The sequence below is a fragment of the Barbus barbus genome (assembly GCF_936440315.1).
Source record: "Barbus barbus genome assembly, chromosome: 5".
NCBI lineage: Eukaryota > Metazoa > Chordata > Actinopteri > Cypriniformes > Cyprinidae > Barbus > Barbus barbus.
This window is the reverse complement of record NC_136733.1, coordinates 26,479,898-26,494,604: the sequence shown is the minus strand read 5'-3', so window position 1 is coordinate 26,494,604 and position 14,707 is coordinate 26,479,898. Positions and strand designations below refer to the sequence as shown.

The following is a 14,707-nucleotide window of genomic DNA, read 5'->3' as shown; positions in this document are numbered from 1 at the left end:
ATCATTTCAAACCTGATTTTTTTTTCATCTGAAGAACACAAAAGGAGAGGGATGAGAAGCACATAAAAGAAGCACATAAAAGTCTTCTGAAGCCATTTAACAGCTTTGTGTGAGAACCAGACCGAAATTAGGGCATTATGCACTTATAATCGCTCTCTGCCAGACTTCTTTGTGAACTAGAGAAGCACCTTACACTCTGAGAACCACTGCAGTAATCCAATCCAAACAGATCTTACTTACAGTTCACCAATTTAAACACTTAACATGAATAATTGAGTTTCATATCTAGTTAGATTTAATTTATGTTAATAAATAACTTAAATTCCTGTATCATTTCTGTTACCGTTGCTCATTCTTCCTGGCAGGTTCCTCATCTAAGATCACAGAGCAGCATCTAAAAGGGACGGACATAGATTCAGATAACCTTAAGCTGCGGTTCACCCTCACTAAAGACCTGAGCGTGGGCTCCCTGCTGAAGAATACGGGCAGAAACAAGGCCCAGATATCTGTCAAAGGACCTGTCACCAGCTTTACCCAGGATGACATCAACAAAGGTTTTTTCCTCCATTGCTGTCTCTTCCTCTCTCTCTCTCTCTCTCTCTCTCTCTCTCTCTCTCGCTTATACAAAATCATCCATAGGGAATTTCTAACCAGAGATGCATTGTCTCATGTCTGTCAGGACATGTGGAATACATTCATGAAAAGGGAGAAAGTGGAGGCAGCTTCTCTTTTAAATTCAACTTGGAAGATCCCGAGGGAAACAGAGTCATTGACCAGTCTTTCTTCATTAGCGTTCTAGGTGAGCCAAGAAGTTATTTTGGGACATTGAAAGATTCATGTTCAGGAATGTTAGAAGAAAGTTATTTCAGTACATCCTCATCTTTTTTCTCTCTCTCATAGAGGACAGACTTCCTCCCACAGTGGTGGTTAATAAGGGTTTGGTTATGGATGAGAACACCTTGAAGAAGATCACAACACTGCAGCTCTCATCTACAGATCAGGACAGTGAACCAGATGAACTCATTTACCGAATCACCAAACAGCCTCAGCTTGGCCATCTAGAACATTCCAGCAAACCAGGTACAGATAAACATCCTCCGTACTTGTTGGGAGTGACTAATCAAAAGTAGAATTAAATTATTGCATAATAAAACAGTAACTCCGCTTCCAACTAGCAGCATCGTATAGTAAAAAACGATTTTCGTCACTCTTAATATAGTTAAAGCTGCAGTCCGTAACTTTTTTTTTGGTTAAAAATGATCCAAATTCAATATTTGAGCAAGTACATAACCAGCCAGTGTTCAAAACTACCGCCTTACTTTAGCCCGATTCATAATGTTTTCTAATTTGAGTGATACGGGTAGGTTTTCGCAGGAAATGCGAGCATGGCACTGCGTCATTACATCTGTAAAAGATGGGTTACTTAACATTTCCTACAAAGCCTGTAAGTCACTAACACGCTTAGCTGTTACTAAGGCTATGAGCTGCACCGTCTTATAAAAGAGAAATTTAAGCCCAACTCCCTCCAATGGCTCAAAAGGGTGTTTAGAAAGTGTTTCTTGGACGATGGATAAATCCCATAAAGGAACCATCTGTCTAAATACCGGCCGTTTATGACGCACCCCTTTCATAAAAACGACTTATCAAAGGGTGCTGGCTTGCCAATTTCGCGCCAAAACCTACATGACAAGCTGAAATAGCTGCTAAATACACCTTAATGGTGGAGAAAGCCTTCCCCTTATCTAGAAGATCTTGAAGAAAGCATAAAATAAAGTGATTCCCATAGTGAAACACCGAGCGAAGTTAGAAAAAGAAGATAAAGAAGTTGTTCCGGCTAGTAGGCTATCGCATGTGAGGATCCTTCAGGTGACGGCTCGTTTATAGCCATTTTTCACAGCAGCTAGAATAATTAAATGTCAAAAAATCATTTTGATGGCGGATTGTAATTCAGAAAGGGTTATATGAAACACATGTGAATGAAATTAAATTATATTCCAGTTTTAAATGTGCTTCTGATTACAGATAGCCTGGGATTACATAAGATTTGTATTTTAAAGACAACCAGTTCAAAAGGAGCATAGTTTGCTTTTTGGGTTAAAATAATTTCTTAATATGAAATGGTATCGAATGGTATGACAATTAGAGATTAGACTGAAATCTACACGCTAATACACGTTATGTTCATAGTCACGCAATGCTGATATTGTTAACATTAATAATTTGAGAATAAAGTACAACAACAATAATAATTTGCACGGTTTGATGTGATATGAGCTAACCGATTGCTACACTTAATCACCATTGGTAGCGCGATTTATTGTAATGCTTTTTTCCTCAGTTGGTCAGAACAAGCATGGCAGACTTGTTACTTACTTGTTCAGATGACAATATACGGTGAAAATTCTTATTTGGGTCATATATTCCAAGACATAGGCTAGAATCTGTGATTACTAAGTACAGGATTCACACCGGTGTGGTGACTGACAGCTACACATACTCCTCAAAACATTAGATTCATCCGCACTGGAGCCGTGCCAGAGTACAACCCACGCAATGAAGATAATTCCGCAAGAAACTGCAATTCCAGGTTTTCAAACAGAGATGGCGATGAAGAGGCAAAACTTACGGACTGTAGCTTTAGTTAAACTTGTTCTATAAATTAGGGTCAGTTAAATAAATCATTGTAATTATCTTTTTGGTGTAATATATTATTATTATATTATATTATATTGTTAGTTCAATGCTATCAGCCTAATTGAGTTTAATTACCCAAAACATTCTAACCAGTATGACCGATTTACTCAAAAGAGTGATTCGTTGGCAAATTTGGTATCACTAGTTCTGATTCTAAACAGCTGACGTGATTGCTGACGGACAAAATTGCTGAAAAATGGTCAAGGAAAATAGTTCTCGGGTCAGTACAAAATAATATCAACCATCATGTTTTACTGGGGCACAGTGGTATTTCACTGGGGCTTGTGTCCCACTAAAAAAGGGGTGAGCATCTGCCCTGGTTCTACATATAAAAGGATGTTGCTCCCTTAAGTAACTTCAATGCGTTTGGTACTTTTTATTTGTAGCTTGTAGTGTCAAAAGAGTGGTTTAACTAAATTATGGATAGCTTGTAGCTTGGCAAGCTACAGTTCAAATGTAGCTTCCAAAACATTACATCTTATTTAGCCTATAAAGTGCCATTTTAGTTAATCCATTGAGTTTTGTTAATGGTGGTGGAAGAGTTTACATTATTATTTTAAAGCAAGTGCAGTATATGTGTCTCTATGGAAGATTTAATATGAGGAGCCTGAGAGATCATTATATATATTTATAGTCTGCAGTCCTGGTTCTGTATGGGCTGTTCAGCTGAGCAGTACATTTATAAAAGCTGGCCTCAACTGCCAGCTAATGTTCAGGCCTTGCGTGAAAGCTAAGTATTGTGTTTTATATCTAAACACAATCATGTTCAAATGAAGACTGAGAACTCATTAGATGGGATCTAGCCTATAGATCTCTACCAGGGCATCATGTAAGGAGGTTTCATGGGTGAAGATCAGTTTTTGTTTGCCTTTCTGTCCCTCTTGGTGATGGCCGGATTGCATTCAATGGGAGTTCTACAGTAGTGCATGTTTTATTCATCCATTTCACTTGACCTGTGGGATATTTTTAATGGTGGCAAGTGAGTTTACATTATTATTTAATACCAAAGGCAGTATAGGAAGTGCTGGGCTGCTGGTCACTGAAGAGTTTTTCTCTGTTTGATGTCGTTGCAGGAACACGAATCAGCACATTTACCCAGCCTGACCTGGCCTCCCGCAACATTCAGTATGTTCATACCAGTGAAGAGGAGATACACTCTGATGACTTTACCTTCACTGTATCTGATGGAGTCAATGAGGTGCATACATACACACGTGCACACACACACACACATGTACACACACACACGTTTGTTTTTGTGAAAAGTGGGGGCATCCCATAGGCGTAATAGTTTTTATACTGTACAAACTGTCCATACACCATAATGACAACTTCATAAATTATTTAAAAATAAAAAAACTGAGAAAGTACATTGCATAAGTCTTCATACACTTAACTCAACTTCAAGCAACTTTACAACCTCACGTCTCAAGCTCTGTCAGGTTGGATGGGGCAGATGCACATTTTCAGGCTTCTCCAGAAATATTTGATTGCATTCAAGCCCAGGCTGTGGCTGGGCCACTCAAGGACATTCACAGAGATGTCTATAAGCCACTCTTGCTGGTGCTTAGGGTCACTGTCCTGTTGGAAGGTGAACCTTCTGCCCAGTCTGAGGTTCTGAATGCTCTAGACTGGGTTTTCATTAAGGCTATCTCAACATTTTGGTGCATTGAGCTTGTCTTCTACTCTTATGAGTCCCTCAGTCCCTGCCACTGAAAAACAGCCCCATAGCATGAGGTTGCTACCAGCACACTTTACTTTTGGGATGGTACTCTGCAGGTGATGAGCAGAGCTGGTTTCCTTCAAACGTGATGCTTGGAATTGAGGCAGCAACATTACAAAATGTGAAAAAAATGAAGGGGTATGAAGACTTTTTATAGACAGTGGTGCTGGAAAGTTTGTGAACCCAAAATAATTTTCTATTTCTGCATAAATATGACCCAAAACATAATCAGATTTTCGCCTGAAAGTAGACAAAGAGAACCCAATCAAACAAATGAGACAAAAATATTTTCTTTGTCATTTATTTATTCAGGAAAATGATCCAATATTGCATATCTGTGAGTGGCAAAAGTATGTGAATCTCTTGGATTAGAAGTTAATTTAAAGGTGAAATTAGAGTCCATCTATGCAGAGGTGTTTTGCAATGACTATCAAATATGTGCACTATGGACACTTACACACACTGCTGCGTGTGCACAATCTCACAAAAAACTCAGCAATATATGTATGTTTACATGCTCATGCACTACAAATCATCCTGCACTGTTCCCCAACCAGCTGCTGACTCAAATGTCTCTCTTTGCACATGTACAGTATTTGTGAAGCATTCGTATAGTTTGTATTCTTTATCTTCTATTTTTTAGTTTGTATAGGGTAATATTTATGTGAAGCATTCGTATAGTTGTATTTTTTATCTTCTATTTTTTAGTTTGTATAGGGTAATATTTATGTGAAGCATTCGTATAGTTGTATTTTTTATCCTTTTAGTTTGTATAGGGTAAATACTTATATATAGTATACTTATAGTTAAATCTGTTAGTAGTGTATAGGTTTATAGTGCTTTTTTACTTCATTGTTGTAATGTCTGTATTTATGTAGCACCGTGGTCCTGCGAGACACGACATTTCGTTCCACTGCATGTCCCCACCTGCATGTGACCTGTTTTATTCAAAGAACAGGGATCTATCAAAATCATGTTTGTGGAAGTGAATCATGAACAAAGGAGATTACTGAGGACCTTGGAAAAAGAGTTAATGTTGCTCATCAAGCTAGAAAAGGTTACAAAACCATCTCTAAAGAGTTTGGACTCCACAAATCCACAGTCAGACAGACTGTGTACAAATGGAGGAAATTCAAGACCACAAATTCAAGACCACCTTCCCAAGAAGTGGTCGACCAACAAAGATCACTCCACAGCAGAACGTGTAACAGTCTGCGAGGTTGCAAAAGTTCCCAGGGTAACTTCTAAGCAACTAAAGGCCTTTCTCACATTGGCTAATGTTAATGTTCATGAGCCCACCATCAGGAGAACACTGAGCAACCATGGTGTGCATAGCAGAGTTACAAGAAGCCGCTGTTCTCCAAAACGAAAATTGCTTACTAAAACTCATGTGGACAAGCCAGAGGACTATTGGAGAAAGGTTTAATGGATATATGAAACCAACATAGAACTTATTGGTTTAAATGAGAAACTATTATGTTTGGAAAAAATAACACACATTCCAGCTTAAGAATCTTATCCCATCTGTGAAACATGGTGGTGGCCTTATCATGGCTTGGACCTGTTTTGCTGCATCTTGGCCACACTTGGAACAATGAATTCTGAATTATACCAGCAAATTCTAAAGGAGACTCTGTTTAAGAACAGAGTCTCAAGAGAACGTGGGTCATGCAGCATGACAACAACCTCAAGCACACAAGTCATTCTACCAAAGAATGGTTAAAGAACAAGGCTAATGTTTTGGATTGGCTGAGTCAAAATCCAGACCTTAATCCAATTCAAATGTTGTGGAAGGACAAAAGCAAGCAGTTCATAGGAGGAAACTCACCAAAATCACAGAGTTTAAGTGGTTCTGCACTAGGGAATGGGCTATAACGCCTGCATGTTATTGTGCAGGACTGATCAGCATTTACAAGAAACTTTACCTTCAGTTAATGCAGCAAAAAGGGGACTTCAGACCAGATACTGAAAGCAAAGATTCACATACTTTTGTAACGCACAGATATGTAACACTGGATCTTTTTTATTATTATTAAATTAAATTAAATTTAAAATAATATATCATTGAATAATAAACTAATCAAAGAAAAAATACATCTTAAAAACTTAAATACTGACCATTTAAAATGTTATCTTGTTACTAAAGATTACTATAAGTTACTAAAAATATAATATGAAAGCTAATTCAAAATATAATAAATTATTTAATAGTATAATATATAAATACTATTAAAATAATAGTGGCTGTAAAAGAGGCACAAAATAAATACTAAAACATTTTGAAATTCATGCGATTTTTCAGCTGAACAAATTGTTCTGCTAATGATATAATTTGTCATAAAAGTGATTATACACACTCATCCTTTACGGTAACTAACATTGATATAAACCCGTACATGCCCACCCTTCGCTTTGTATTTCTCATTCCACACATACTGAGCACACACTTCCTCCCACAGTAATCTCAACCCTCCCTCTCGCCTTTTCATACTCTCTTCCTTTCACCTCTTTTCTTTCCATTATAAACACATACACGCCCACACACACACTAATTAGGGCCGAAAGAGCTTGAATGAACAGGCTGCCTAGTGAGTGTCTGAAAGAGATGAACACACAGTTATCCTACAATGGGCTTTTCTCTCAGCGGGAAACACTCTTCTGCCATTTTGAATGGAAAATGATGTGCAAATACATTTTGGGTTTGCGTTGTGCTGCTCAATTAAAGGTGCATTTTTATTAATGCTGCATTAGTTCATATGGCAGTTGTCTTAGACTTATACTGACACCTAGTGGCATGGATGCAGAAGCAATACTTTCTGATACCAGCGCCACTGTAGAAATGCTTTAGACACACTTAGCCATGATTACTTTATCCCATAAGCAAATGTGTCCAGTAATAGTGGCTGGAGTCATCTTATGTGATTTAATCATGCTTTAGGATTAAAACTTTTTTAAATTGCTAAGTACACCTTTAATGTACAGATTTTCTATGTTCTCTTCGCACTTTAACTGAGGATGTTTTTCTTTCCTAATTCACTTTAGCTGTCAATGATTTAAAACCACTTTTCTTTATGGTCTATCTGTTTCTCTACATTTAACGCTGATAGGATAATTCCATTAACCTATTTAGAGAGAAATTAGATTGTGTGCAGCAGAACAATTGAGCTCATATCTGGATTCAATTACTGAGCACTGTGTGCAGTTAATAATTTCATTACTGTTATTCTGTTGTCCTTCAGATTTCACAGACATTCTACATCACCATCCGACCAGTGGACGATTCCCTGCCCATCCTGCAGGTGCCAGGGATGAGGGTGCAGGAGGGGGTGAGGAAGACCATCACTGAGTTTGAGCTGAAGGCTACTGATGCTGACACAGAGGTATCACTTATATGTTTACCCCAACTGTGCTTTGAGAAAAACAAATTCCTGACACAAAAAAATAGGTGGACATAAAAAGGAACTACCGTTCAAACGTTTGGGGTCAGTATGATTTTTTTCTTACAGTATGCTCTCCCAGGCTGCAGTTATTTGGTAAAAAGTACAGTAAAAATAGTAACATTATCATTACAATAAAAAAACAGTTTATTTTAATATATTGTAAAGTGTGATTTATCCATGTAATGTCAAGGCTTTGTCACGTGATCCTTCAGAAGTCATTCTGTGCTGATTTGGTGCTCAAGAAACTGTTTATCATTGTTTATTATTGAATGTTGAAACATTTGTGCTGCTTAATACTTTTTGTGGAAACTGCGATACATTTTTTGGGATTCTTGGACGAATAATAAGTTAATAAAAGGACATAATTTATTTTGAAATAGAAATCTTTTGTAATATTGTTTTTACTGTCACTTGATCAGTTTAATGCATCCTTGCTGTGACCCGAAGCACTAGTGTAAGTAGACCAGATGTGAGTGAGGAGATGGAAATGGAAAACCCAGAGTGTAGAACACTTCGAGTGAGAGGGAAATTACTGTCACATGGATTGACTTACATATTCACTTATATATTGCACATAGCTGACATCCGTTGCATTAAATTCAATTTCAAATAAGTCAATTTCACTTAATTTCACAATCGTTTGACAATCTCTCTTCCTTAAATTCTCTGTCAGGAGGACTCTGTTACGTTCACTATCATCCAGGCTCCTCGACATGGGACCATTGAGCGCACAAGCAATGGTCAGCATTACCGCCAGACCAACACCTTCACTATGGACGACATCTATCAGAACCGCATCAGTTACAACCATGACGGCAGTAACTCCCTCAAAGACCGATTCACCTTCACTGTCGGTGATGGTACCAACATGTTCTTTATCATCGAAGAGGGTGGAAAAGAGGTCAGTAAACTTCCTGTGTTATTTGAGTTTCTCCATGTGTCCAATTGTCATCAGTGTTATAGTGATAGCTGTATGTAAAGAGCCATATTTCTGAAAATGTTCTCCAAATATAGTAAAATACTCATAGAGATGATTTAGAGAGAAAATGGCCATCTTTTGGCTAGGGTTATACCTCTACTATTTTCAAAAGCACCCTGGGAATTTTTAATGACCACAGAGAGTCATGACCTCAGATTAACGTGTTATCTGAAGGACAGTGCCTTTTTAAAGCATAGTGGCCCCATCATTATACTGTGACATTATGACCCCCACAGCACCCCCTGCTGGTCTCACTAACAGCTTTTTCAAAAACAACCTCTGCTTTCTGTGCTTTGGGAAACTAAGTGAGAGCTGCTGGGTGATCTCCTTGTGGAAATGAATTGTACATGTAAATACTATATATATCCTTTCATATTTGGCAACCAAAAACTGCTTCAGGTTAGTAGTTCTAATTTAGTGAAGTGACATACTGCCAAGTATGGTGACCCATACTCGGAATTCGTGCTCTGCATTTAACCCATCCAATGCTCTAAATGCTCTGCATTTAACCCATCCACACACACAGCAGTGAACACACACACACCGTGAACACACACCCGGAGCAGTGGGCAGCCATTTATGCTGCGGCGCCCGGGGAGCAGTTGGGGGTTCGGTGCCTTGCTCAAGGGCGCCTCAGTCGTGGTATTGAGGGTTGAGCGCTGGGCTCTCCCCCCCACCTACAATCCCTGCCGGCCCGAGACTCGAACCCGCAACCTTTGGATTACGAGTCCGACTCTCTAACCATTAGGCCACGACTTCCCCGATTTACGTGATTTAATAAGAAATTTCAATTGAAAGGTCTCAACAGCATACACTACTGTTCAAAATCATAAAATGAGACCAATATCTTATTTTTTTTAAAGAAATATTTTATCAATGAGATCCATCAAATTGATCAAGTGTGGCAGTAGACATTTATAATGAAACAAAAGATTTCTATTTTAAAAAATGCTGTTCTTTTGCAATTTTAATTAATCAGTAAGTGTATCACGTTTCCACAAAAAAATTAAGCCTTTTTTAAAAGCTAAAAATAATAAACAATGGGTCTCATTCACTAAACATGCGTACGCACAAATTTTTGCATGAAATGTGCGTACGGACGTTTTCACAAATAAATCATGATTCATCAAAAACCTTCGTACTAAAATTTATTCTAAATGTACGAAAAAATTCAAGAACAACTTATACCACACGTACGCAATAATCATGTACGCCCAGGGCCTTATAAGCATGTATAAAGAACCCCACATATAATTAGATATGTTATGTACAGGATGGGTGAAAAGTAACTAGATGTTAAAATTGATAAAGTATAATTAGAGGTCCAATTATATAAATATATATATATATATATATATATATATATATATATATATATATATATATATATATATATATATATATATATATATATATATATATATAAAATTAGAGGTCCAAACAACAAATCACCTGATCTATCCTTATGTAAACGGTGATTATTGTTTCTCACCTTGTGTTTGGAGGCATGGCACAGTTGGTACTGCTTGAAGACATTGCGGCGCGTGCTCTAAGGAGAGAGCGCGTCTTTAGAGAGCGCACAGCAGGGCCGGCGCCAAGGGGGGCACTCGTGGGCCGTGGCACCCCAAACGAGTTACTGTGCCTCCCCACTTTCCATCCTCTCCCCTCATTGCTGAACGCGATCGATGTTGAAAGCGAAAGTACCGATAAAACAGCGCACATAAGAAAGCAATTGAACGCTTTAGCGAGCGTCAGCAACTGCACGCGATCACAGATTGCACGCTCTTCACGAATACACCCCCCCCCCCCCCCACACACACACACACACACACACACACACACACACACACACACACACACACACACACACACACACACACACACACACACACACACACACACACACACACACACACCGTGATTTGTGCCCTTCCCCTAGAAATTTAAATGCCCCCCGATGGAGGTGCCCTGGCGCCGGCTCTGGCGCACAGATATGTTTGTTCAGTTGCTTTTAAATAACACATTTTTTCTGGCTTCCACCTCCGACAGCAAAACCTCACGTTCATTATCGTTAAGGTTATTTTTCTTTGTCTTTTGTTTCGATGCCATAATTGTCTTTCTCTAGTCTAGACGAGTGCCGCTTTGCGGAAAGCCCTTATATGGAGCTGGTTTGGGCGTGTATTATGCTAATCACTAACCTCGTGCACGCGGGCGCTCTTTTAGAAGACTCCAGATTCACTAACAGAAGAACGAGTTTAAGAACAAGCTCATGTGCGTACGCATATGTTGTGAATTAGGCGGAAAGTTTTCGTAAGAAGTTCAAATGTGCGTATAAATACGAAAAACGTACGCACTTATTAGTGAATGAGACCCAATGTTTCTTGAGCGCCAAATAACCATTTTAGAATGATTTTTTAGGATCATGTGACACTAGTCTTCAGTGTCACATGATCCTAAAAAATCATTCTAAAAAAGCAATCGCTTTTATTAATTCCATTTTTAAAGTATGTTAAAATGGAACAGTTATTTTAAAGTGTAATATTTCACAATGTTACAATTTTTCTGTAAATTTCATCAAGTAAATATAGCCTTGGTGAGCATAATAAACTTATTATAAAAACATCTTCTTATAGTGTATGCACAAGCGTTTTTGCATTTGAATATTGTTCATTTCTTTACATCTATAAAGACACGAATATATTATTATCATATGAATCACTTAAAGCTATCCTGTCCATTTGTTTAACGTAGTCATTTAGGCAACATGTCAACTCTTACTCTCTCTCCTTCCATCATAATAACTCCATCCATCAGCAGTCGCTTGTTCCTGTTCTAGCTGCGTCAGCTGGCTGTCAGCTGCACTGGGAGGTAAATGGTTTCTCAGTGGACACTGAAAAAGGAACACCTCGTCTTGTCATAATATGACAAAATAGCAGCCCTATGACAGTGTTTAATTCGGGAAGGCTAAGAACATCATTACTCAGCTCTTTAGAAAGCTTGACTTCACATTAGAATTTAAATATGTTTGATCTGAGATTGAATGGATATTAAAGTGAGCATTGTTGGTAAACGAGAGGTAATTACTACTATGGAAATACATGAAACAGGATTTGTATCAGCCATGAAGTTTTACATTGTGTACATGTCAAATAATATCCTTTGTTTCAGGTTGTCACCGCTGCTCCACAAAAGTTCAAAATTGATATTTTACCAGTTGACGACGGGACCCCTCGTATTGTCACCAACCTCGGCCTGCAGTGGCTGGAGTACATGGAAAATAAGGTCACTGTTTTGTATTTATAATCACATAAGAGCTCAATAATAAGAGCTCATTTCTGCCTCCTACTGGCATTGTATTGCATTGGTGCAAAAGTGATTGAACTTATTCACTTCCATACCAAAGTACTGAATGGCATTTTGATGTGAAATGGGATTCTAGGCCACCAATCTGATCACCAAGAAAGAGCTTCTCACTATTGATCCGGACACAGATGATGGACAGCTGACTTATGAAATCACTACAGAAGCTAAACACGGCTTCCTGGAGAGTAAACTCAATCCTGGCAAACCTATTACCTCTTTCACGCAAGGTATTACTGACACCTCCCAAAGCCAAGAGCACTCTACGAGGCTGAAGCTATTCTGTGACAAAAACTCCCAAAGCATAGACACAGGCTTGTTTTAATCCACAACAAATTAGACATATATGCTCTGACTAAGGTCCACTTATAGCCAAAAAAACCCCCATCAAATTGTTGCCTACGTCACCCACTGTCTTTTTGTTTGGTTTTCCTGTCCTGTGCAAAAACAACCACAAGCCTTCCTCCATATTGTTCATGACCTGTTTTTAAGAATCAACTCTGGCATCTAATTAGTATGAGAATACATTTTGGGATAATAACCACAGCAGGGGAGGAGAATGATCTTGACACATATAGTCTGTGATTCGTTTTGTACAAAAACTAAAAACCGTGGCTCTAAATGTGTGCAGGACATCAAGCTTCAGTCTTGTAGTGTGCACATGGTGTTACCTACTAAATACGCCTGCATAAAATTCTTCTAGTATATAGGAGTATATAATCTTAATTTTTTCTCTATCTCGCAGCTGACATAAACCTGGGCCTTATCCGATACGTTCTGAGTGAAGACAATGTTCAGGAGACCATGGACAACTTCAGGTTCCTTGTGAAGGACAGCAAACCCAACATCGTCACTGACAACGTGTTCCACATCCAGTGGTCTCTTATCAGCTTTGAGCACAAGAGGTGCGGCTGCCTCAGTTCTAGATGAAGTTTTCATCCAATCAACCTGTTTATATTACAAATTAATGGAACTCATTTTCATTAATGTGTGTCTTCTGTCTGCAGCTACAATGTGAGTGAAAAAGATGGAACCGTGGCGGTCACAGTGAAGAGGACTGGTAATCTGAACCAGTATGCTATTGTGCTGTGTCGTACTGAGCAAGGCACGGCCACCTCCACCTCCAGCATGGGCTCTCGGGCCGGACAACAGGACTATGTTGAGTATGCTGGACAAGTATGTTTTAATGTATTCTATATTATTTCAAAGTGGTTTTCTCTATTATACTCAAATTCCCTTTGATTTGATAGATTAAGTGAAAAACATTCAAATGCTCATTAATGTGGTTCCTTAGGTTCAGTTTGATGAGAGAGAAGACACCAAGGTGTGCACCATTGTGATCAACGATGACCAGGTCTTTGAGAACATTGAGAGCTTTAATGTGGAACTGAGTATGCCAGTGTATGCTCTGCTGGGGTCAGTGACCCGCACTAAAGTCAATATCAATGACACGGAGGATGAACCCACCCTGCAGTTTGATAAGAAGACTTACCACGTCAATGAGAGCACAGGCTTTATCTTTGCTCCTGTTGAGAGAAAGGGTCAGTGGAACCAATTTCTACAAAAAAAAATTAACAAATAATAAAAATGTAATAGATCTGCATATGCCTATGTTGTAAATCCTATTTTCAGTAATATCAGCAATTTGTCTGGTCAACGTGCATTATATGAAAATAGTTTTAATTTTATTGACCAGAATTTTAAAATATTTTTTTTAAATATTTAAGCTGGAACATTCCTTTAAAGGGATAGTTCACCCAAAAATTTAAATTCTGTCATTAATTACTCACTCTCATGTCGTTCCAAACCCGTAAGACCTTCGTTCATTTTTGTAACATAAATTAAGATATTTTTGATGAAATCCGAGAGCTTTCTGACCCTCCATAGACAGCAACGCAACTACCATGTTCAAGGCCAGAAAGGTAGTATGGACATCATTAAAATAGTCCATATGACATCAGTGGTTCAACCGTAAGAAAACAAAAATAATGACTTTATTTAACAATTTCTTCTCTTCCGTGTCAGTCTTCGCCGCTCGTTCTGGAGAGTGCCACACATATGCATTGTGGTACTCTTGTGAACGCGTGTCGAAGACTGACACGGAAGAGAAGAAATTGTTCAAAAAACAATGTCCTTTCCTTTCTGGGCTTTGAACATGTCAGTTGCATTGCTGTCTATGCAGGGTCAGAAAGCTCTCAGATTTCACCAAAAATATCTTAACGTACAGTTGTGGTCAGAATTATTGGAACCCTTGGTAAATATGATCAAAGAAGACTGTGAAAATTAACCTGCTTTGTTAATCCTTTTGATCTTTTATTTAAAAAATTCACAAAAAGCTAACCTTTCATTGGATAATAAGAATTTAAAATGGGGGGAAATATCATTATGAAATAAATGTTTTTCTCAAACACACGTTGGACACAATTATTGGCACCCCTAGAAATTCTTAAGAGTAAAATATCTCTGAAGTATACTCCCATTCATATTCACAATTTTGAGCACTCTAGGGTG

General features: G+C 38.3%; 1 protein-coding gene across 1 annotated transcript in view; it reads left to right on the top strand.

Moving 5' to 3' along the window:
* The window catches only part of LOC306870323 (extracellular matrix organizing protein FRAS1-like), a 129,078-nt gene that overhangs the window by 97,434 nt on the left and 16,937 nt on the right, over positions 1-14,707 (top strand). The window contains exons 45-55 of the mRNA XM_079417533.1: positions 366-554; positions 680-799; positions 901-1,080; positions 3,768-3,892; positions 7,657-7,797; positions 8,531-8,758; positions 12,005-12,118; positions 12,276-12,426; positions 12,942-13,101; positions 13,204-13,372; positions 13,491-13,737. Coding sequence (XP_079273659.1) covers positions 366-554; positions 680-799; positions 901-1,080; positions 3,768-3,892; positions 7,657-7,797; positions 8,531-8,758; positions 12,005-12,118; positions 12,276-12,426; positions 12,942-13,101; positions 13,204-13,372; positions 13,491-13,737 — 1,824 coding nt within the window. The remainder of the gene's footprint in view (positions 1-365; positions 555-679; positions 800-900; positions 1,081-3,767; positions 3,893-7,656; positions 7,798-8,530; positions 8,759-12,004; positions 12,119-12,275; positions 12,427-12,941; positions 13,102-13,203; positions 13,373-13,490; positions 13,738-14,707) is intronic.